The 23878-nt window shown below is 36.6% G+C and overlaps 2 protein-coding genes across 2 annotated transcripts in view; both read left to right on the top strand.

Annotated features, from left to right (window-relative positions):
* Positions 1 to 1277: 1277 nt before the first annotated feature.
* Positions 1278 to 13667, top strand: ccn1l2 (cellular communication network factor 1, like 2). Its single transcript, XM_056464587.1, has 5 exons — positions 1278 to 1573; positions 5582 to 5795; positions 8254 to 8574; positions 10063 to 10262; positions 10988 to 13667. Exons 1-5 carry the CDS (start codon positions 1493 to 1495, stop codon positions 11291 to 11293), a joined length of 1122 nt encoding a protein of 373 aa, XP_056320562.1. The 5' UTR covers positions 1278 to 1492; the 3' UTR covers positions 11294 to 13667.
* A 5765-nt stretch (positions 13668 to 19432) lies between these two features.
* The window catches only part of si:dkey-90l8.3 (LIM domain transcription factor LMO4.2), a 14803-nt gene continuing 10357 nt past the window's right edge, over positions 19433 to 23878 (top strand). Inside the window, exons 1-2 of the mRNA XM_056464596.1 lie at positions 19433 to 19617; positions 21811 to 22033. Of these exons, the coding sequence (XP_056320571.1) occupies positions 21819 to 22033 (215 nt within the window). The 5' untranslated portion in view covers positions 19433 to 19617; positions 21811 to 21818. The remainder of the gene's footprint in view (positions 19618 to 21810; positions 22034 to 23878) is intronic.

The raw sequence follows: 23878 nt of genomic DNA, 5'->3' as shown, positions 1-23878 counted from the left end.
GGAAGAGCGGTTCCAGAAATCAGCTAAGAAAACAAAAACAAAACCAAAAAAATGAAGCGAACAAGTTCGTCACAGGGTGAGAATGTGGTCAAAATCCGAAAACGTGGTAAAAATCAGACGAGGGCTTTTCTTTTTCTAGACGGCTTTTGTTTTATATAGATTTATTAATCATTCTTACCGTTCAAGGAACACAAGCTGTCGTAGATTATTAAAGACGCAAACCCCTCACTGCACCACAGCTGCACCTTCAGCAAACCTCCTAATTCCTGCAGCACGAGGACTTCATGATCATTTATGAGCGTCAAAAGCGGTTGATCTGTTCAGTAGAATATTTGATTGTGTGTCACTGCATCCCAAACAACTAAAAATAATACAAAACGATATACAGTAACTAAAGCAATGTCCCCTGTGCTGAGCGAGAGCACTTCTCTTCCTGACTGAACAGTCGCATCATCAATGACGGAAGCGTGCTCTGGCTCGGAAGGTAAAATGCAACGTAAGTGCAGGCAGATGGGGAGAGTGGAGGGTGCACGCTTTGGCATGGTTCAAGGCAACTGTACCAAGTGTGAGCACACCCTTAATATTCATTTTTGGGTGAACTGTCTCTTTATTTTTACAAAATATATCGTATAAAATTATTAATCTTATCATAATAAATCTTATAAATTGTCAAGTATCGCCAAAGCATTGCATATTACATAAGCCATGTGACTAAAATAGTATAGACCAACTAATTATATAATACATACACGTACATAAAAACAAAACCATTTCAAAATTGGGATGACAGCACATAATATTAGACTAGATATTCTTCAAGACACTAGTATTCAGCTTAAAGTGACATTTAAAGGCTTAACTAGGTTAATTAGGGTAAAGTTAGGGTAATTAGGCAAGTCATTGTATAACAGTGGTTTGTTCTGGAGACAATCCAAAACTAATATTGCTTAAAGGGGCTAATAATATTGACCTTAAAATGGCTTTAAAACAATTAAGAACTGCTTTTATTCTAGCCGAAATAAACCAAATAAGACTTTCTCCAGAAGAAAAAATATTATAGGAAATACTGTGAGAAATTCCTGAATCTGTTCAACATCATTTGAGAAATATTAGAGAAAGAAAATCACAGGAGGGGGAATAATTTCTGACATCAACTGTACACACAAATAATAGCCTCCCTCATTACGAAATTGGTTTTGTCAGAGACCAGCTGCTCTCTCTCTCTCTCTCTCTCTCTCTCTCTTTCTCTCAGTCTCTATAAGGTGAGCTGCTCCCCCGTAAACGCTCTGTAACACTGACAAGGCTTCAGGCTTTGCGTCTTGCTGTATTTTTAGTTTAGTATCTATAGTCTGACTGATGCACTTTGCAGTTGCACTAGCTTTAAACCTGGAAGACATGCTCTGAAATCATTGGAGTGATTTAGAAAGTGGATAAACCTGCTCGTTTTCCGCATTGGGGACTTACTTTATATCTTTGTGAACGTTGCTTGGAAATGCATTCTGGAAGGAGGCAGAGGACGCGGACACACACTTGGATTGTTTTGTTGTGTGTGGTTTGCTCTGCTGACGGAGAGGTGAGGAGATTTCACACAGTTTTTCACAGATGTTGAAGACAGAAGACATCTGTTCATGTGTTTTCTTATTGGGAGTGTTTAATTAATCTGTAATTGATGCTGTGCTCTGATCATTCATACTACTCATTCATTTGAAGCTTTTTGCATTAAATATTTACATTTTATTTGATTTCAGCTGAAGTAAATAAACTCTTATAGTGTCTAAAAATGTTCATTAAAAAGTGGTTAATGTGATAAATCATATGTGATTACATTTATTACTCTAAATAAAAAGGCTGTAAGAAAATATACTCTAAATCTTTTAAATACATTATATTATATTATCTTTATTATTTTTTTTTCATGATTTGTAGAATTATTAGAGTTAAAAAAACAATTAATTTGACTAAAAACCACATGAAAATAAATTATAATTATAAATATCTTTAATCTCATTTTTGAGGATGATTTGATGTATCATTTGCTTAATAAAAGCATTAAAATAGTAAATAGTGATATAAAAAATTAATATTTTTATTTAATAATTAATTTACACACACACACATATATATATATATATATATATATATATATATATATATATATATATATATATATATATATATATATATATATATATATATATATACAGTTGAAGTCGGAATTATTAGCCCCCCCCCAATTATTTTTATTATTGATGTTTAACAGAGCAAGGAAATTTTCATAGTATTTCCTCTGATATTTTTTCTTCTGGAGAAAGTCTTATTTATTTTATTTTGGCTAGAATAAAAACAGTTTCTAATTGTTTAAAAAACATTTTAAGGTCAATTAATTAATTAGAAATAAATCATAATAATAATAACTAATTAAATTAGGTTCGCACTTTTAAGCTATATTTGTTTTCGATAGTCTACAGAACAAACCATCATTATACAATAACTTCCCTAATTACCCTAACCTGCCTAGTTACCCTAATTAACCTAGTTAAGCCTTTAAATGTCACTTTAAGCTGTATAGAAGTGTCTTGAAGAATATCTAGTCAATTATTATTTACTGTCATCATGGCAAAGAGAAAAGAAGCATTAAAATATTAATATAAAAAATAAACAAGTTAATATATATATATATATATATATATATATATATATATATATATATATATATATATATATATAAATATATATATATATATATATATATATATATATATATATATATATATATATATATATATATATATATATATATATATTAACTTGTTTATTTTTATATTAATATTTATATATAAATATAACATATATATATATATATATATATATATATATATATATATATATATAAAATAATTATTAATTAAAAAATATAAATTTTTATATTAATATTTTAATGCTTTTATTCAGCAAATGATACATCAAATCATCCTCAAAAGTGAGATTAAAGATATTTATAATAATAATTTATTTTCATGTGGTTTTTATGTCAAATTAATTGTTTTTTAAATCTAATAATTCTACAAATCATGAAAAAATTCATCGTATGGTTTCTATCAAAAATATTATGAAGTAATAAAAAACGCTATAAAATAGCCATCATATTAGCCTGATATCCTGATATTAGCCTGATATCTGAAGGATCATATGACACTGATAATGCTAAAAAATCAGCTTTTCATCACAGGAATAAAGTACATTTTATTATGCAATAAATTAGAAAACAGTTATTTTAAATTGTAATAATGTTTCACAATTTTTATTGCATTAATAACCGAATAAATGCAGCCTTAATGAGAGATATCATTCAAAAACCTATTAATAATTTATTTTTAAATGTTTGCATTCTGACTTTTATTTCAAAATCATTTTTTAAATTTTACTTTCTTATAAAAAGACGACGTTCTGACTGTAGTTACATTAAAAAGTGCATTGTAGTGAGATCAGAAATAGCTCCTAATGGTAACAGCGGCACAGTTTATCTTACAGTGTGTATTTATGCTCTAATTCTACAGTCAATGTTCAAACACAGACACCTAAGTGAGCGGATTATATAAACACAGTCTAACCCACACACACAGGCTGTGAAAAACCAGTGATGACACTAGCTGTGTTTCCATCCACCTATTTTTATGTGCATTTTGGATTATCACATTTTAAAAAAGATGCTTGAGGGAAATGCCAAGAGGAGCATGATTTTTGAAAACGCGCACATCAATTTTTCAACACAATCTCACGGCAATTCGTAACTTTTTGATTTAGTGGCTAATTCGTATGAATTCGTATGATCTAATTCGTACGATTTAGTACGATTTGCTCATCCCCCAATGATGGTTGGGTTTAGGGGTGGGGTTAGGTGCCACGCCTCCTTTTGTTGCCGGGCAGTTTTGCAGAGCATCGTTGCTTGGCTGTTTTACTATTAAGAATGAATATTACATCATTTCCCAAAGCTGCCCAGCATATCATTAGCATAATTTGCATCTTTATATGGAAACTCAGGTAGTGGAAGCTCTGAGCGTGTGCACTGTAAAACCCCGGCGCATGGTCTAACAGTGTTGTGCTTACTCTCATAATGAGTTCTGAGCAACACAATCTCACGGCAATTCGTAACTTTTTAATTTAGTGTCTAATTCATACGAATTCGTACGATCTAATTCGTACAATTCATTACGATTTGCTCATCCCCCAATGACGGTTGGGTTTAGGGGTGGGGTTAGGTGCCACGCCTCCTTTTAAAATCGTACAATTTCGTACGACTGAACTCGTACGACTGAATTAGCCACTAAACTGACAAAACGTAAAATACTTACGTTTTCTCATAAGATCAGGCTGGTTCTAGGTGTACGTCGACACTTCTTTCCTTTCTAAATGACATAATGAAGCAACAAGAAAACAGTAAGGTGTTTTGAGCATAACGTGCAAACCAATCGGAGTCTCATCTGCCATTCCCTTTAAGAGTCCTTTAATTATTTTCATCTGTAAATATATTTGTGTATTGCTGAACATCCTGTGTGTATTCAGCAATGTGTAAGTGTTTGGACATGCATAACTAACGCGCTCTGCTGGACTTTAGAGCAGCTTTTAGTTGGTCAATGGTGCAGTCTATTTCAGTTCCTCAAATTAGCAACGCACCAACAATGCAACAAACACACCTCCTTCATAGACCAGCACACCCATGAGTCCCCAAAGTGACGCAAAAGGATTTACTATTTAAACAATGTGGTGCAAAACATGAAAATTAGGCTTGCACTGGTCAGAAAATAGCAACAAATTGCACCAAACATGTCTTGCGCCTTATTGCGCCGGGTGTATGATAGTGCCCTTTGTGTTTGTGCTGCCTTAAAATTTTAAGTTTGCTTCTCTTAAATAGTAAAGTTGTCTTAACTAAGTTGACATGACTTGACCATAGTGTAATGGACGTTGTTTATGTTTAGTTAAATAGATAAGTTGTTGGTGGTTCATTCCGCTGTGGCGACCCCGGATTAATAAAGGGAATAAGCCGAAAAGAAAAGGAATGAATGAATGAGATAAGTTGTTGTAATTGAGAATGTTGATAGGACTTTATAATTCAAGTGTAAGGGAAGTGTAATCTGCAGTGATATAAGCATACTTATATTGAGCTTAAAGTGACATTTAAAGGCTTAACTAGGTTAATTAGGGTAAAGTTAGGGTAATTAGGCAAGTCATTGTATAACAGTGGTTTGTTCTGGAGACAATCCAAAACTAATATTGCTTAAGGGGGCTAATAATATTGACCTTAAAATGGCTTTAAAACAATTAAGAACTGCTTTTATTCTAGCCGAAATAAACCAAATAAGACTTTCTCCAGAAGAAAAAATATTAGAGGAAATACTGTGAAAAATTCCTGAATCTGTTCAACAACATGTGGGAAATATCTGAAAAAGAATAAATATTTCACAGGAAGGCGAATAGTTTTATATATATATATATATATATATATATATATATATATATATATATACACTATCTGTACTGTAGCATGTTGTTGAGTGTCCTGTGTTTGTGTGTGTGCGTTTAGGTGTCTCGGGGCTGCCCGGGCCCCTGCTCCTGCCCTGCGTCTCCTCCGTCCTGCCCACGGGGGGTCAGCTGGGTGTGGGACAGCTGTGGCTGCTGTAAGGTCTGCGCTCAACAGTTCAACCAGGACTGTGGCCCTGAGCGGCCCTGCGATCACATCAAGGGCCTGCGCTGCCACCTAGGGGCCGGAGGAGACCCTCTACGCGGACTCTGCAGAGGTGGGCAATAATGCTGAAGTTAGGCAAACACTTCTGTCTCCTGTGTATACTTTAAAGTCCCCATGAAATCAAAACTAACTATTTTGATTTTGTTAGCCCGCATTGCTAGTTTTGTGGTGAACAATTCATCTGTGCAGGTCATTAAGAGATAAACAATAATTTGCTCTTGTAATCTTTAATTAAAATCTGGACATGCACTTCCTGTTTGTTTTGAGTTCAATTCTCAGATTAGGTTTGTCTGAGGTATTGGGCGTGGCTAACATACTTAACCACGCCCCTCCAGCTGTCTATTTTGACAGAAACGGTGAGGAGGAGGAGTCTGTAGGTTGTAATAACTCTCCCCAAAAACTTACCCCCACCTTTCTGAATGACACGCCTACTTTCCTGCATCCAATCTGCTCGCAGTAGAAAAGCCACGCCCACTGTTTCTCAATTAATATTCTGTTTCTCCAGGAACTGTGTCACAATATGGAAAAAAATGGTCGCAGTTTCCAGTTCATGCGGACTTTAAACGCTGTGCGAAATCATTCATTCATTCATTTTCCTTTCGGCTTAGTCCCTTTCTTAATCTGAGGTCGCCACATCCATACACACTCATTCACACACATACACTACGGACAATTTAGCTTACCCAATTCACCTATAGTGCATGTGTTTGGACTTGTGGGAGGAAACCCACGCCAACATGGGGAGAACATGCAAACTCCCCACAGAAATGCCAACTGACCCAGCTGAGCCTAGCAACTTTCTTGCTGTGAGGCGATTGTGCTACCCACTGCGCTACCGTCATGTCACTGCGTGAAATCAAAACGTATCCCGGTGTACATTTTTGAGAATTGACAAATACGTGCTCACGACAGTGGCGAGGCTACTTAAGAGCCAGGGGGGCACTGTATTGATTATGGTCAATCCTAAATAGAAAGCATGCATAATGAATGAAATTTAATGCTGACGATTAACAGTGTCCTTTAGTCATTGTTTATCCATACAACTTCAAGTCCCCCTCTCACGAAAATGGAAACGCCCAACTATTGCTCCACTTTTTTTATTTGGCTTGATTTGACTGAAGCACAACAGTGCGAGGTATGACAATAGGCTATTTATAATCACGTTTAAGTTGTTTTTTAAGTATTATATAAAATGTTGACTACTGTATACACAGGGGGGCAGTGTTTTGACTTCAACTGTATTTATACTGTACTGTAAAATATATATATATACTGTATATATGAGCAATATCATATGAGTAGCAGTGCGATGTGACTGTATCGGCACTAGTGGGAGGCGTGCGTTGGCACGAGGCCGCAGGTCTCCCACCATTGCCGATATACAGCCACATCGCACTGCTAATCGTGTGATGCTGCGTTTATACAACAGTTCAACGGCATAATCCTGTATATAAAAAGAAAATCAAACACGGAGAGTCTAAAAACCCTTTTGTAAGAGGAACTACTTTCTTCCGCCGTTCAGCTGACGTCAGAACAGCAGAAGCCGTTAATAATTCACCAACGTCACTGTAGAGCTAGTGTTTGAGTGATTCTCTAGCGTAATGTCTAAAGTGACGAGAAAACAGCTGATTTTGCTTACATTTTAAGATTATAAGGCTGAACAGCATGAAATGCCATCAGTCTACAGAGATATCTCCCTACAGTATTACAAGCAGTATTTCTCTGTTGCAATCGGGAGATCACAATAAACAACCCCGGAACAAAAAATCTGCACAAACACTATCAGATTACTGTTGTTTGTGATAAGGAAAAACGCTAAACACATGTGGGCATTTCTTCTTTCTTTCTGTTTACTCAACTAGTCTGCAGTAGCGAAAACAGGAGACTCATTAGAACAGATGGCCAACCAAACCAACTCAAGTCCAATCTCACTCAATACACTACAATTACTATGGTATAAATACAGCGCTACAACATACAAAAGAGAGAGATCGACTTAGAAAGCCACTTACCTATTTTATAATGATTAAATCAGCTGTAGTTTAATATTACAGTAGATTTTGCCCTCCTCTAAGAGCTTATTATGCGGTCTCTGTCGCCCTCATGTGGATGACAACGTCAACCGTATTTGTTCTGCTCAAAGACAGGCTAATGGCCGCCGACACGCTGTTTCTTTGATAAATATTTAAAATAGACACTGTTCTTATAATTAAACTGCATAGTTGCAATCTAAACAACGACATTCTTGACTAAACAAACCTCAAAAGTACATGATGTTGTCCAACAGAAGCAATATTTGTCAAACTGTAGAGTGTCCTTTGCTTGTTGCTGTATGTGGGCGGAGTAATACACAAGGGTGAAAGGTGAAGAGGCCGGTGGACTGCTGTTACTGGCAGAATATCGCACAGAACTGTTGTTTAAATACATACATACATTATATATATTTATATTTATAGTTTGTATATCTGGACTGTAGTATGTTATTAGATTGTCTTGTGTGTGTGTCTCAGCGGAGGCTCAGGGTCGTCCGTGTGAGTTTTCTGGTCGTGTGTATCAGCACGGAGAGGACTTCCAGGCGGGCTGCGAGCACCAGTGCAGCTGTATGGATGGTGTGGTGGGCTGTGTACCTCTGTGCCCGCTGCACGTCCCGCTGCCCGGCTCACACTGCGCCAACCCTCGGCTGGAGACGCCGTCCGGGCACTGCTGCCAACGCTGGGTGTGCGACAGCGACAATAGCATCAGAGAGGAGGAGCCCGGGCCCAAACGCACACCGCAGTACAACCACATCAGCAAACTCCTGCAGGAGCACAGCAGCAGACCCACAGCTCAGGGTAACACACTCGCATTGCTTTCATGAATTCATAAATCAGTCAGAAACCACACTTGTTTAGTCTGAAGGTTCTGGGTCCAAATGCTCGATCAGACGGAAAACGTAAACTAGAAATGCTTCTAATATGTGAGTCCTAGATCATAACCAGTTAGACTTTTTGGAAATTGGAATTTAACACACTTGTTTAGTCTGACGTCACTGTTTCTGGGTCCAAAAGCTCTATCAGATGGTCGCCGGTTTGACTCTCGGCTGGGTCAAGTTTTAGCTGGTTCTTGCTGGTCATGAGCAGGTTTAATCTGGTTCTTGTTGGTCATAAGCTGATTTAAGCTGGTTCTTGGTGGTCATAAGCTGGCTCTTGCTGGTCCTGAGCTGATTTCAGCTGGTTATTGCTGGTCATGAGCAGGTTTAAGCTGGTTCTTGCTAGTTCAAGCTGGTTCTTGCTGGTCATAAGTTAGTTTAGAATGGTTCTTGGTGTTCATGAGCTGGTTTAAGCTGGTGCTTGCTGGTCATTAGCTGGTTCTTGCTGGCCATGAGCATGTTAAAACTGGTTCTTGCTGGTCATGAGCAGGCTTAAGATGGTTCTTGCTAGTCATAAACTAGTTTAAGCTGGTTCTTGCTGTTCATGGGGTGGTTTAGGCTGGTACTTGCTAGTCATAAACTGGCTCTTGCTGGCTCTGAGCTGATTTCAGCTGGTTCTTGCTGGTCATAAGTTAGTTTAAAATGGCTCTTGCTGTTCATGAGCTGGTTTAAGCTGGTGCTTGCTGGTCATTAGCTGGTTCTTGCTGGTCATGAGCATGTTAAAGCTGGTTCTTGCTAGTCATAAGCAAGTTTAAGGTGGTTCTTGCTGTTCATGAGCTGGTTCAGGCTGGTTCTTGCTGGTCATTAACTGGTTTAAGCTGGTTCTTGCTTGTTATAAGACAGTTCTTACTGGTCCTGAGCTGGTTTATGCTGGTTCTTGTTGGTTCTTGCTGGTCAAAAGCTGGTTTAAGCTGGTTCTTGCTGGTCATGAGCATGTTTAAGCTTACTCTTGCTGGTCAAAAGACAGTTCTTGCTGGTCCTGAGCTGGTTTAACCTTATTCTTGCTGGTCATATGACGGTTCTTGCTGGTTCTGAGCTGGTTTCAGTTGGTTCTTGCTGGTTATAAGGTGCTTTAGGATGAATCTTTCTGGTCATGATTCACTTTAAACTGGTCACAAGCAGGTTCTTTGCTGGTCAAATGCTGGTTCTTTGCTTTGTTCCAACAGGAAAATGTTGTTCTAACAGGAAAATGTTGTTCTAACAGGGTTAAAATATTGGTGAAAATGATCATAATCGGGTATTCAGATTGAGTTTTATTTCATTCTATTTAAATTACAGGCTTGGACCCAGAAATAGTATTGCATTCATCACAATTTAACAAGTGGATAGTAAAATCATTACACTGTTAAAAACAGCTGTTAATTACACATATGTGTGGTGTGTCCTTCATTCTCTCCTTCTTCATATTCAGAGTGGTCGTCTGCTCCGGTGTCTGAGATTCCCTTCCCTTCACCCGGATGTTTCCCCCAGACCACAGACTGGTCTGAATGCTCTGCTTCCTGCGGGTTCGGTGTGTCCAGTCGAGTGACCAACAGTAACGCTCAGTGCAGGTTAATCAGAGAGACTCGCCTCTGCCAGATCACACAGTGTGACGCCACTCCACATCTGAAGGTGAACGCAATTACAATCATTTCAATCATCGATTTTCAATCATGTTCTGATAGACACAAAACATACTATAAACATATTTTAAAGATTCAATTTAGTCTAGAAAAAATCTGCTATGCTTAAAGGACTTATTGTCTAAAGGTTTAAATGTCTTAAAAATTTGCTGAGCGAACATTTTAATTTTAAACATCTCATTCTCAACGTCAGTTTAACATCCGAAAAGTAACATGTAATAGACATTTTGCAAATGAGCAAATGCTCAAATAAATATCTTCCAGATGTAGACACAGATTACAAATAGAGATCTCTGCTATGTATGTGTGCTTGCTAACATTTGCATAACCAGGAAAAGGTTTTTAAACATTTAAAAAACTATACGTTTTGAACACTTTGGCAACATTCAGAAATATATAATATATATGAAGACCTCGACGACATTGTGGAGGAGCACAAACAACCATTTGTATTGTTTTTATTCCACTACACTGACTGCGATCATTAAAATCACTGTTTGATTAGATAGATTACATGAGCTGGATTCACCGGTTCATGAGGCCCCCTGCTGGTGACAAGGGGGAATGCAAAAAGAAACTATTAAACTAAAAAAGAGCAGATCCTCATTATTGTTTACTGGTGTGTACACAAATAGTTTTGGTAATATATATAGTCATCCTCCTTGTTCTAAACAGCCCTTCACTGTTTTCTTGTTGCTTCATTATGTCATTTAGAAAGGAAAGAAGTGTCGACGTACAACGAGGCCCCGTAAGCCGGAGCTGATCACGTTTGCCGGCTGCTCCACAGTTCGCGGGTACCGTCCTCGGTCCTGCGGCTCATGTGTGGATGGTCGATGCTGTCAGCCACGCTCGACACGCACAGTACGCATGCGTTTCCGCTGCCCGGACGGAGAAAACATCACAAGAAACGTCATGTGGATCCAGAGCTGCAAATGCAGTAAGAGTTTCTGCAGAGCTAAGAGGGGACGATCTTCACCCGCCGTCAGCCTTTACAATGACATACACACCTTTACACACTGAAAATCCTGGTAAAAAAAATGATTAAATCAGGCTAAGCTTAAACCAGCCTAAGAATGACTAGTATTACAGGCTAGTATTTACAGTATGTTACTGAAAGAAAACACCTTAAACTAGCCTAAGGTTAGCTGGTTTTGCTGGGTTTTGACCATTTCCAGGCTGGTTTCAGCCATTTCTAGCCTGGTCTTAGCTGGTCAGGCTGGGTGTTGACCAGCTAAAACCAGCTTGACCACCCTAGCCAGGCTGGGAGCCCAGCCAAAACCAGTTATGTCCAGCTTAAACCAGGCTGGTCAATCTGGTTTTAGCTAAGCTAAAGAAGCTAAATGTCAAGCAAAAATCAGTCCTGTAAAATCAATGCCCTGTAATTGATTTTTGGTGCGTTTTGATGGAAATGTTAGATGATAACATGATGTCATTTGACATCAGGTAGTTGTATGCATTGTAGGCACACAAAATCCAGTGTATATTATAATAGTTTTTGTGTCTTTATTTCGATGGTCATAAGGGCATCAATATGTGGATGTCAAATGGACATCAAGGTTTTGACATCAAATTTATTTTCAAATGTCCAGCTTAATGTAGACTGGTCAAGCTGGTTTTAGCTGGTCATCTCCCAGTCTGACCAGCTAAGACCAGGCTGGAAATGGCCAAAACCTCCTTTAAAAACAAACTGGTCGACCAGCAAAACCAGCCAACCACCTTTGGCTAGTTTAAGCTGTTTTTTTTTCAGTAACAAGCTAAAGATCAAGCAAAAATCAGTCCTGTAAAATCAAAGTCCTGTAATCGATTTTTGGTGCAAATGTTAGATGTCAATATGATGTCATCTTGACATCAGGTATATTTGTATTTTGGAACTGAAGCTTTCAGAAGAATAATCTTATATTATAGTTTTATATCTTTATTTCGATATCAATGTGTCAAGGGGATCAATTTGTGGATGGCAAATGGACATCAAGGACATCAAATCAATTTGCATCTGTCTTCTACATTTAGGCCTAGGTGTATAGTTTTGCACTTTATTTGTTTTTACTTCTGCCTCGACCTGCAGGCCTGGTTCAACACTGAAAGCTGACTTTGAATTGACATTTGCAAATATAATTCATAAAAAACGTAAATATTCCAAAGTAACGATATAGTTATATTTTCATTCATTTTTGTATAGTCGTATGTGCAGTTTTTGGATACTGCATAATAGGAAAAATGCTAGACTGAACAAAAATGTAACTTAAAATGTTTATTGTTTTGTTTTGTGCAGATGATTTGATTGGATAGCTGTACTCACAAATGCCCATCATACTATCTTATTCTGAAATGCCTTTACTGTTAAACAAAAAAAAAGTTCCTAAATTGATTTTTGCATTGATGCCATTGATGTACTTTGAGAGAATGGTTCTTAAAATAACTATTTTTATTGTGAAGAACATTTTAACAATATAAAAACACTTTTTTACTCCATTAAGATGCCTTTGTGGAATGTAAAGATTCTCAGTTGAAGCATGGATGCCATAAAGAAACTTTAATTTTAGGGATCTAACATCAAAATAATAAGGTTAAAGGACTTCAGAACTTACTCAAAAAATTGTTTTCAAACATCAGACATCTGAAAACAAGAGTACATATTTACTGCACATAGTCTTCCTCTCAGAGAAACAACTAATTCATTAGAGAGTAAAATATAGCTACAGCGGTTTCCCCTGTTCAGAAACATACTACTTTAATTATTGACAGTTTTGTTCTCTTAAACATTTTTATTTGATATTCCAGTGTGTCAGAAGTTCATTTGATAACTAATTTGAATCAAACATGAAATTTTGACTCCATTTCATGAGATTTGTTCAATACTGTGTTCATCTTTCAGCCTATATTTATTCTGTTTTATTGTACTGCATTGAAGTGTTTTATATTTTGAAGCGTATGATCAGATTAATGACGTCCTGACGCTCGAAGGGAAAGAAAATGCACTAGTTTTGAGGTTGTTGTTGTGGATAAAACTGAACGAGTTGCCTGATTAAGGGAGAAAATTAAGACTTTTTAATATGTTTCCGCTTTTAAAATAATATATGCTCTATGCGTTCTTTTATACAGCAGAGTTTTACTCATATATTGAGATGTACAGATGTGTAAGTTTCTGTTTTTTGTGTGAAAGAGGTCATAATGGAGATGTGTTCCAGTGCATATATGACTGTAGGTTTGTCTTTTGTAAAGTGTACAGGCTTCACTGTAGGTGGAGTGACTCTTTTGAGACTGCTTCATTTTTCGGGGCAATTCTAGACTCTCTCTTGTATACGAGTGAACGATTATTTGTTGATGTTGAATATCAATGACTATATGCTGGTCAGATTGTGTCACAAAAAAATAAAACATCTTTAAGAAAACTGCTTGCTGTATCATGACTGATTCTGTCAACACCAGTGCTTCTTAAAGGGAAACATTTAAAGCTATACGCTGTGTCCCAATTCGCATACTTATACTACAACAAATCGTTATGTTGCTTAGTTATGTCCCCTGTCAATAATTTCAACACATCATCCACATTTCTTTCATGTTTAATTACTTACCTTATTATAGATTCAGCTGTGTGTTAATCAGCCATTCGCGAGTCCTCCATTTTGAGAAATCTCCTCAGATCTTTGGATAATTATTTAGAAGTTAATACCCAAACATATCTTAATTTAAGTTCACATTGTTGTGGCAGATGAAACATAACACGGATAAGGTGATTTAAATATATTCCAGTCGGCTGAATATTAATTAATAGTCATTCAAACAAGTTTACCGAAGCTTCCCTACTTGATGGTTGTGCGCGATGTCCGCCATGTTTGTAGTTTATTTACACTTTTTACCCGAGTTTTGTAGTTCTGATCAAATTCAATGCAATGTATCGTGGGCGGTTAGAGAACGGATGATTATACACTACGATTTTTTTTAGGACATGTAATTATATTTTCCAATACTATTTGGGACGGATGGTATGCGAATTAGGATGCAGCAATAGTTTTTATACTGCTTCTTTTGGCTTTTGTCATCCTATAAAATGGCAGTAATGCTAGTTGTTGAGAAATATCCACTATGCTAAAGAGAAGAGAAGCATGTCACTCTACAAACACAGAAGCAAGCAACATTTTCAGTGGTTTTATTCACATTTAATTGATATGTTTGCCTATATAGCATAGATTGCATAGAGAAAAGAAGGCATTTACTAATGAAAGATGTAATGGACAGTGGGTTCTAATAATGGTCAATCCGAAAGAGGATTGATTTCTAAACTTACTTTGACGTGTATTTCATTTCAGACAATACAACAAACATTATTTAATGTGTTCCTCATGATTTTATTGTTTTTTCCCCAGCAAAATAAACACGTATTCGAATTTTAGTTCTTGTAACACATAATTTTTTTAAAAGTTGTTACAGTAAAGCATTTACCTCTTTGTAATGTTCCTTTTCACAACACTTAAAATACGTTAAGGACTAGAGACACCAAATGATGAAGTGTTTCGTAGTTGCACTTCAAAATGCGCCACACATTCTCTATCGGAGACAGGTCGGGACTGCAGGCAGGCCAGTCAAGTACCTGTATCCTCTTCCTCCGCAGCAGGACTTTGTAATGTGTGCAGAACCAAAATTGAAATACGTGGAATAATGTTTTTTTGTATTGTCTACAATGAAATACAAGTCAAAGTAAATTTCGAAATCACTCCTTTCTTCTTTTATTTGCGTTTTCCATACTGTCCCAACTTTCTCTGATTTGTGGTTGTACTAAAAAGAGTGTTTTCATGAACTAGAGAAGGCTGACAGAACTCATTGTATTTTCAATGTCTGTCTGCGTTCCCAAGCGTCATCGCTGATGTCAAACGTGTCTTTTTCTGAGCTGTTTGCTCTCTCAGGGCCTCAAATACAGCAATAAAGGGCTGTTTCATTTGTTTGCCGAGTTAGATGAATTGATGTGGTTGAGTCGCTCTTTCAGAAAGCACAGTAAACTTTCAGACGTGTCCCCTGACAACAAAAATCTCCCAACAGAAAGAAAGGACAACATGGTAGTGTAATTCATGAGACTGAGAAAAACAGCCGTGAACGGAGCAGCGGGGTTTAAATCTGACAAGAATTCATGCATTGGACACTTTTATGAATGGGCAACAAAATAACACTCACTAAACTATCTTTAAAGGAATGCTGGTAATGTGTAGGTGGTCCAGCGCAATGGTTTAGAGAAAAAAGTAATGGCCAAATATGGGACGCAAAAAATTTTAATCTTTATTTAATATTGTCCTTTACACAACTACAACTGTTGTAAAAAAGTTAACTTGGATAAAAATAGTTAGAAAATGAAGCTGCTAAAACAAACATATATAAACTAAACTAAAATAATAAATTAACCCCATAAAGCATGCAAATACCTTTGTATAAAAATTTCATTCCACAACCTGAATAATCTCCTTTGAAAGTCATATATTAATATTATTTCAGTTTAATACGATATATTTAGAAATTAATTTAATTATATTTTATTATTATTATTATTATTATTCAGTCATTCATTCATTTTTCTTCGACTTAGTCCTTTTATTTATCAGGGTTCGCCACAGCGGAATGAACCACCAACTATTCCAGCATATGTTTTACACAGCGGATGCCCTTCAGCTGCAACCTAGTACTGGGAAACACCCATACACTCTCACATTCACACACACACTCATACACTACGGCCAATTTAGTTCCCCTATAGCGCATGTGTTTGGGCTGTGGGGGAAACCGGAGCACCCGGAGGAAACCCACACCAACATGGGGAAAACAAGTCCACACAAAAACGCCAACTGACCCAGCCAGGACTCGAACCAGTGAGCTTCTTGCTGTGAGGTAACAGTGCTAATCACTGAGCCACCGTGCCGCTCCCCAAAAGACAATAAAAAAATAAAAAAATGACAATAATGCATTTAAAATAAATGTCAAAATGTAGAGCGACATTATTTGCTACCTCTATACAAGAAAAAATCCATAATTACAAAACATATCTGCATTAGATAGAAATATTTACAAACAGGGCATCAGAAGCATCATAAACCCCTGCTGTAGTTCAGTGACAGATGAGCTGAACGGCAGATTAACCAACGCAGAAACACTGACCTCTAGTGGCCACTACTGGAACACACAGGCGCTAGTACTGAACACAGTCGTGAAAACAAGGGCAGTTCAACTAAAAGATTCAAATTCTGTCATCATTTACTTATCCATAACTCGTTTTAGTTATATTTAACGCAATTTAATATATTTTGATGAAAGCTGAAAACATGTAACCATTGACTTCCATTGAAGGCCTATTTGTTTTGATACTAAGTCAGCGGTTACAGGTTTCTTCAGAGTCCAGCTTCTTTAGTGTTCAACAGGAGAAACTCATAAAGGTTTATAACTATATGAGAGAGGGTACTGTAAGTAATGTTTGGGTGAACTGTCCCTTTAAATATGATTCTTAATGAAAGCGTCGGCTCTGCTTGTCTTTGGTGAAGATTATTATGAGTTTATGTGTTATTATGAGTTAGATGACTGGTGTCGAGTAATCTGCAAGGTAAAACATATTAGAAATGTGTATATTCTGTTAATAAAGCAACAAATAATTATTAGAAATCAACTTGTAATTCAACAATTCAACAAGTATGTTGCTGATTCGAGTCCCAGCTGGGCTAATTGGCGTTTCTGTGTAGAGTTCGCATGTTCTCCCTGTGTTGGCGTGGGTTTCCCCCACAGTCCAAACACATGCGCTATAGGGGAATTAATGAACTAAATCAGCCGTAGTGTGTGAGTGTGTGTGTGAATGAGTGTGTATGGGTGTTTCCCAGTACTGGGTTGTGGCTGGAAGGGCATCCGCAGTGTAAAACATATGCTGGAATAGTTGCCGGTTCATTCCGCGGTGGTGTCCCCTGATAAACAAAGGAACTAAGCTGAAAGGAAAAGCAATGAATGAACTTGTAATGTAAATTCGGCCTGTTGTCGCTGTGTAAAACGATCATAGATGAGTCCTGAATGTTGATCTTATTAAATTACAGCACTACAGTTGCAGAAACATTCTGATTTAAAGGGATAGTTCACCAAAAAATGAACATTTACTCACTATTTACTTTCCCTCAAGGGAGACCCAAACCTTTATGAGTTTCTTTCTTCTGTTGAAGACAAAAGAAGATATTTTGAAGAATGCTGAAAACATGTAACCGTTGATCTCCATTGTAGGAAAAACAAATACTGTGGAAGTCAATGGTTACAGATTTTCAGCATTCTTCAAAGCATCTCAGTTTGTGTTCAACCGAAGAAAGAAAGACGTAAAGGAGAGTAAATAATGACAGATTTGATCGCTTTAACATTTTAGACAAGGAACTAGATTTTGGCCGCTAGGGGTCAGTAAATATCCAAGTGTGCCTCTGATGAGTGTAATATTTATCATAAATAAGGTTTAGACATTAAAACAACATATCTTAATTTTAAAAAGTCTATACTTATGTAAATAAATATATAATTAATAATTAAACAGTGATAATTGAAAATAATTTAACAGGACACAATCTAATTTATAACAAATATAGCAAATTATATAATGAAATTATTTCTGGGTGGAGTTTGCATGTTCTCCCCGTGTTGGCGTGGGTTCCCTCCGGGTGCTCCGGTTTCCCCCACATTCCAAACACATGCGCTATAGGGGAATTGGGTAGTGTAGTGTATGTGTGTAAATGAGAGTGTATGGGTGCTTCCCAGTGATAGGTTGCAGCTGGAAGGGCATCCGCTGTGTTGGCGGTTCATTCCGCTGTGGCGACTCCTCATTAATAAAGGAACTAAGCCGAAAAGAAAACGAATGAATGAGTGAATGAATGAAAATGAATGAAGGAATTGATAAAAATGAACTAATGAAAATGAGTGAATGAATAAATGAATGAATAAATAAAAATAAATTAACAAATGGACGAATGAATGAATGAATGAAAATTAATGACAATTAATTAATAAAAAATGAGTGAATGAATGAATGAATGAATAAATAAATAAAAATAAATGAATAAATGGACGAATGAATGAATGAAAATTAATGACAATTAATTAATAAAAAATGAGTGAATGAATGAATGAATGAATGAATAAATAAAAATAAATGAATAAATGGACGAATGAATGAATGAAAATTAATGACAATTAATTAATAAAAATGAGTGAATTAATGAATGAATGAATGAATAAATAACAATAAATGAATAAATGGACGAATGAATGAATGAAAATTAATGACAATAAAAATGAGTGAATGAATGAATGAATGAATGAATAACAATAAATGAATAAATGGACGAATGAATGAATGAAAATTAATGACAATTAATACAAATGAGTGAATGAATGAATGAATGAATGAATGAATGAATGAATGAATGAATGAATGAAAATAAATGAATAAATGGACGGATGAATGAATGAAAATTAATAACAATTAATTAATAAAAATGAATAAATGAATGAATGAATTGATAAAAATGAACTAATGAAAATGAGTGAATGAATAAATGAATGATTAAAAAAAATAAATGAATAAATGGACGAATGAAAATTAATGACAATTAATTAATACAAATGAATGAATGAATGAATGAATGAATACAAATAATTCAACAATTTTAGGAAAACGTCCTGTTTTGGTTTTAATTTTTGCAACCATAAAAGAACATTCCCAGAACATTGCAGGGAAGTCAATATTTATATAACCTAAATATAAAGAACGTTTCCTCGTGGCTATTTTTAGATTATTATTTTGCAATCGTTAAACAACGTTCCCAGAACATTCTGGGAACCAAAAAGTAGTGTAATTAATATTTACAAACGTTCATCTGTTTTATTTAATAAATAATAATAATAATTATTAAACATTTATTTTAAGGTCACAGCTGACTTTATTTGCATTATGGTATTATTAGCCTACTTATTTATCACGCTATATTAATTCTATTAAAAACCACGCCCCTTAACGATCAAACCAATCTAGATGAAATGCGCGGCTCTGTGACGTCACTTCAAGGATAAAATGCAGCGCGCCGCTCTGTCAGGACAGTCAGTGATGCCGCTGTGCCCTATTTATTGAAATAGGAGTAAATTATCGAGGGTTTTTGCAAGATGGGACGCAAGCAGTAAACTCACACACACACACCCGGTTCATTCAACATCCTTTAATTGAATATTGCTGCCGGTTACTGTACAATGCGGGCGTGAAGCGGAGGAAAGTCAGAAGAGTGTGCTTGGTCTGGATAAATAAACTTCATCAAGTCTGAAAACTCTCCGAAGACTGGAGGATCTTCAAGGTCAGTCTCCTGCTCTTATTAATTAAGGTGAAGTTGTTTGTTTTATAAGCGACATTCGTTCATTTTTAAACTGTAACACTACACATCACTGTATTGTTTACCGCTACTTTGAATATTGGATCTGAAATTAGCATTAGCACCTTTTAATTGCCTCTGGACAATGTTGTACTTTGATAATATGATTTGCTGTTTAGAGTTTGCAAACAATACTTTTCTGAAATATTATCAAGGAGAAAGTCTGAACGTGGGAAAATATAACCAACTTTATTACATGTCTTCGTTACATAGTGCCAGATATTATTTACTTAGATATTATAGATTGATTATTGAGAGCATTGTGTGTTTATTGATCGAAAATAATAATACTGATGAAACAATGTTAATGTTTTAGTTTAATATTTCCTTACTGACTCAGACAAAACTGTTTTTCAAGTTTAAAATGGATGGAAATTGTTGTTTTTCTTCCCATGTACATTATGAACTTTTACGCAGAAAAATAATTAGCATTTTCTTATTTTTAGCATGGTTTCCTAAAGACACGCACTAAAATTCAATGAACAATTAAAGAAAAAAGTTTTATATTGCAGAAAAGCTTGTTTTAGTCATTTTTGTATGTCCCAAAATAATCATTATCTAAAATATGAATGCATTTTGTGTATTTATGTCACGTTTGTTTTAGATGCCATTAGTCACCATTAAATATTTGACCACTCTGAGGTATCTGGTGCACATTTCAAATCCTTGTAGTTATACAGTAAAACATGAATATCCAGGTTATTATTATGATTTATTTTTATTATTATTGTTATATATTATATTTTCCAAATTGTGTTTAACAGAGCAAGATATTCATCTTCTGGAGAAAGTCTTATTTCTTTTAGTTTGGCTGGAATAAATCAATAAATAATAGCGTTATTATTAGCATAATTATTAGCAATTTAATTTTTTTAATTGGCTACAGCACAAAGTCTCCGCTAAAACATTTGGAAAATAATAAAAACATTTAAATTAGCCCAATACAGTTTAATAATTTGCATTTAAAGAAAGAAACATGTTTTGAATATTTTGAGTTCACGTTCACCTCATTGCCTGTGTGACCTCTGACCCAAGGTTATTTTCAGTTACCCAAGACTATTGGTTGAAAAAATATCATTTGGGTAACTGAAATAAAATAAAACATTCACAATAAAGGAAAAACTAACAACATTAACCTAAAAACTAACTGAAATATAATAATGATGATGATAACAGGGGCAGCACGGTGGTGCAGTGGGTAGCACAATTGCCTCACAGCAAGAAGGTCACTGGTTTGATCCCCAGCTGAGTCAGTTGGCATTTCTGTGTGAAGTTTGCATGTTCTCCCGTGTTGGCGTGGGTTTCCTCAGGGTGCTCCGTTTTCCCCAATAGTCCAAACACATGCACTATAGGGCAATTGGATGAACTAAATTGGCCGTAGTGTATGGGTGTGTGTGAATGTGAAAGTGTATGGGTGTTTCCCAGTACTGGGTTGCAGCTGGAAGGGCATCCGCTGTGTAAAGCATATGGTGGATAAGTTGGCGGTTCATCCCGCTGTGTTGACCCCTGATAAATAAAGGGACTAAGCCGATGGCAAATGTCAACAGTGCCTAACATGTCTCTGTCAGTGTATTTAAACTATTATATTTGATTTACCAAATCACACAAGTGGCAATTTCACATCCGTCACATCCAAGACGAAGCTTTTTCCTCATAAATGCAAAAAAAAAGTCAAATAAAATGAAATCAGTCACGTTTGTTCTATAGAGAGCAACTCTTATGCTTTTTATTAGCATTGTTTCTTTGGGATTGTGCAGTTTAATTCACAGAATTTCTACAAAATATGTTGCATACTGTAAACTTGAAGACTTTTTTTTTGTGGTCACATCCATAATGTTTATTTTCCTCATTTAAAATATTAAAAATGTTTACAGATTGAGGTTTTTCTGATGCCATAACTCTGGTGAGTAGTTTTGTAAAATATAAACAGATGTTTGAATATAATATCAACACATTCTCTCTCTGTGAATTTATATTTTGAGTCTTTACTGCAAATGTCGCATCCATAACGCTGGAACCGCTCATATACAGTCTGTACAGTTGAACAAACACGATGAAAGCCTGTGGAATGTTCCCACAATTCACAAAAACAAGCATGTGTGTTTGTGTTTTCTTCAGGCGCAGTGATGGTGAACAGCCAGGTCCCGGGCGGTGTGTGCGTGTCCCGCTCATGTGCCGGCTGCGGGGGCCGAATCTCGGACCGATTCTTGCTGTTCTCCATGGAGCGATACTGGCACTCCCGCTGCCTGAAGTGCTCCTGCTGTCAGGCTCAGCTGGGGGAGATCGGCTCCACGTGCTACAGCAAGAGCGGCATGATCCTCTGCAGGACTGACTACATCAGGTCAGACACAGGCTTTGTGAATACAGGCAGGGATGTAGTTTGTGCGGTGGATAACACTTGCAATTACAACCCCCCCCCCCAATATCTCTTTGTAAAAATGGTAATTTAATAAATCAAGCAGGCAGCACAGTGGCTCAGTGGGTAGCACTATTGCTTCACAGCAAGAAGGCTGCTGGTTTGAGTTCGGGCTGGGCTAGATGGCATTTCCGTGTGGCGTTTGCATGTTCTCCCCGTGTTGGCGTGGGTTTCCTTCGGGTGCTCCGGTTTCCCCAACAGTCCAATCACATGCGCTATAGGGGAGTTGGGTAAGCTAAATCATCCATAGTGTGTGAATGAGTGTGTATGGGTGTTTTCCAGTACTTGGTTGCATCTAGAAGGGCATTCGCTGGGTAAAACATATGGCAGAATAGTAGGTGGTTCATTCTGCTGTGGCGACCTCTGATAAAAAAGAGACTAACCCGAAGGAAGATGAATGAATGAAGTACACCAGCACTTCAACCCCCCCTTCCCCAATGTGCTAACCAAAACTACACCAGTGGATACAGGATTCCCATGGTTTCATTGAATACCATGGAACTGTAAATGCTGCGTCCCTATTCGCATACTATCCGCACTAGTATATATCTAGTGTGTCTGAAAGCATGTAGTATATTGAAAAGCGGATGTCAACAGTTCCTGGATGGTTAACTCTTTCCTATAGAAATCGAAGTGTAGAACTGGGTAAAGTCTAGATCAGATACGCGGCCGGCCATAAGTGCGGCATGTACATCAATTATTGTAGCATTTATTATAACAATGTATAATAATCATTCATATTTTTACAGTACTGTGATGGTTGGGTTTAGTGTTTGGGTAGGGGTAGGCATTCAATAAATACAATATATTGGGTAATTTAATAGCTAGCATAAATAATACTCGGTACAACTACCATTTTCACAATACTGTGATGGTTTAGTTTAGGGTTGGGGTGGGGGTAGACGTTAATAAAATACAATAAATGGGAAATTTCATAAATAATATAAATATTTCTCGTTAACCTCCGGCCACAACCATATCCAAACTAGCAACAACCGTAGAACTGTCTGTACTCTAACCGCTAATATCGCTCACAATACAAAATCTGATTAGAACTACAAACTCTGGCCGGGTCGTAGCAGCCGGGGGGGGACGGGGGGGATGCGTCCCCCTCACTTTTAGAGACAGACCATTTAGAAACAGGTGATTAATAATTATACGAACGTATGATCTCATACAGCCCCCCCCCCCCCCCTCCCCCAACCCCCCATTTTTAAAATGTCCGATAAGCCCCTGAACTCTGAAGTGTAAACAAACTACAAATATGGCGGACGCACAAGACCAACTGTCAAGTAGAGAAGCTTCTGTAAAGTTGATTGAATTACTATTAATTACTGTTAAACTACTAATTAATATGTAGCCAACTGGAAAATATTGGGTAAGACTTTATTTTGATGGTCCATTTGAGTATTAGTAGACTGTCTGCTTAATATTTAACTGACTATAAGAAACTTTGCTAGTACATGTCAACTTACACTAACCCTAAGCCCAACCAATCAGTCTACTTAAAATCTAATGAGAATTAGTTGGCATGCAGATGCATTATAACTTAAATTCAATCAACGGACCATCAAAATAAAGTGTGACCCAAATATTTTAATGTTTTTTTTTTACTCCAGGATGACACAAGTTTTTAATTTTTCTAGAACAGAGATTCCCAAAGTTGCGCCCGGAGGCCAAAGTTGGCTCATGGAAACCTTTGATTTTGGCCCACCATCCCATCTGAGAGGGAGAATGATGAGGATGAGGATGATGAGGAGGAGGAGGAGG

The sequence above is a fragment of the Danio aesculapii genome, chromosome 8, assembly GCF_903798145.1.
Source record: "Danio aesculapii chromosome 8, fDanAes4.1, whole genome shotgun sequence".
NCBI classification, from domain to species: Eukaryota; Metazoa; Chordata; class Actinopteri; order Cypriniformes; family Danionidae; genus Danio; species Danio aesculapii.
This window is presented reverse-complemented; position numbering and strand designations above follow the sequence as displayed.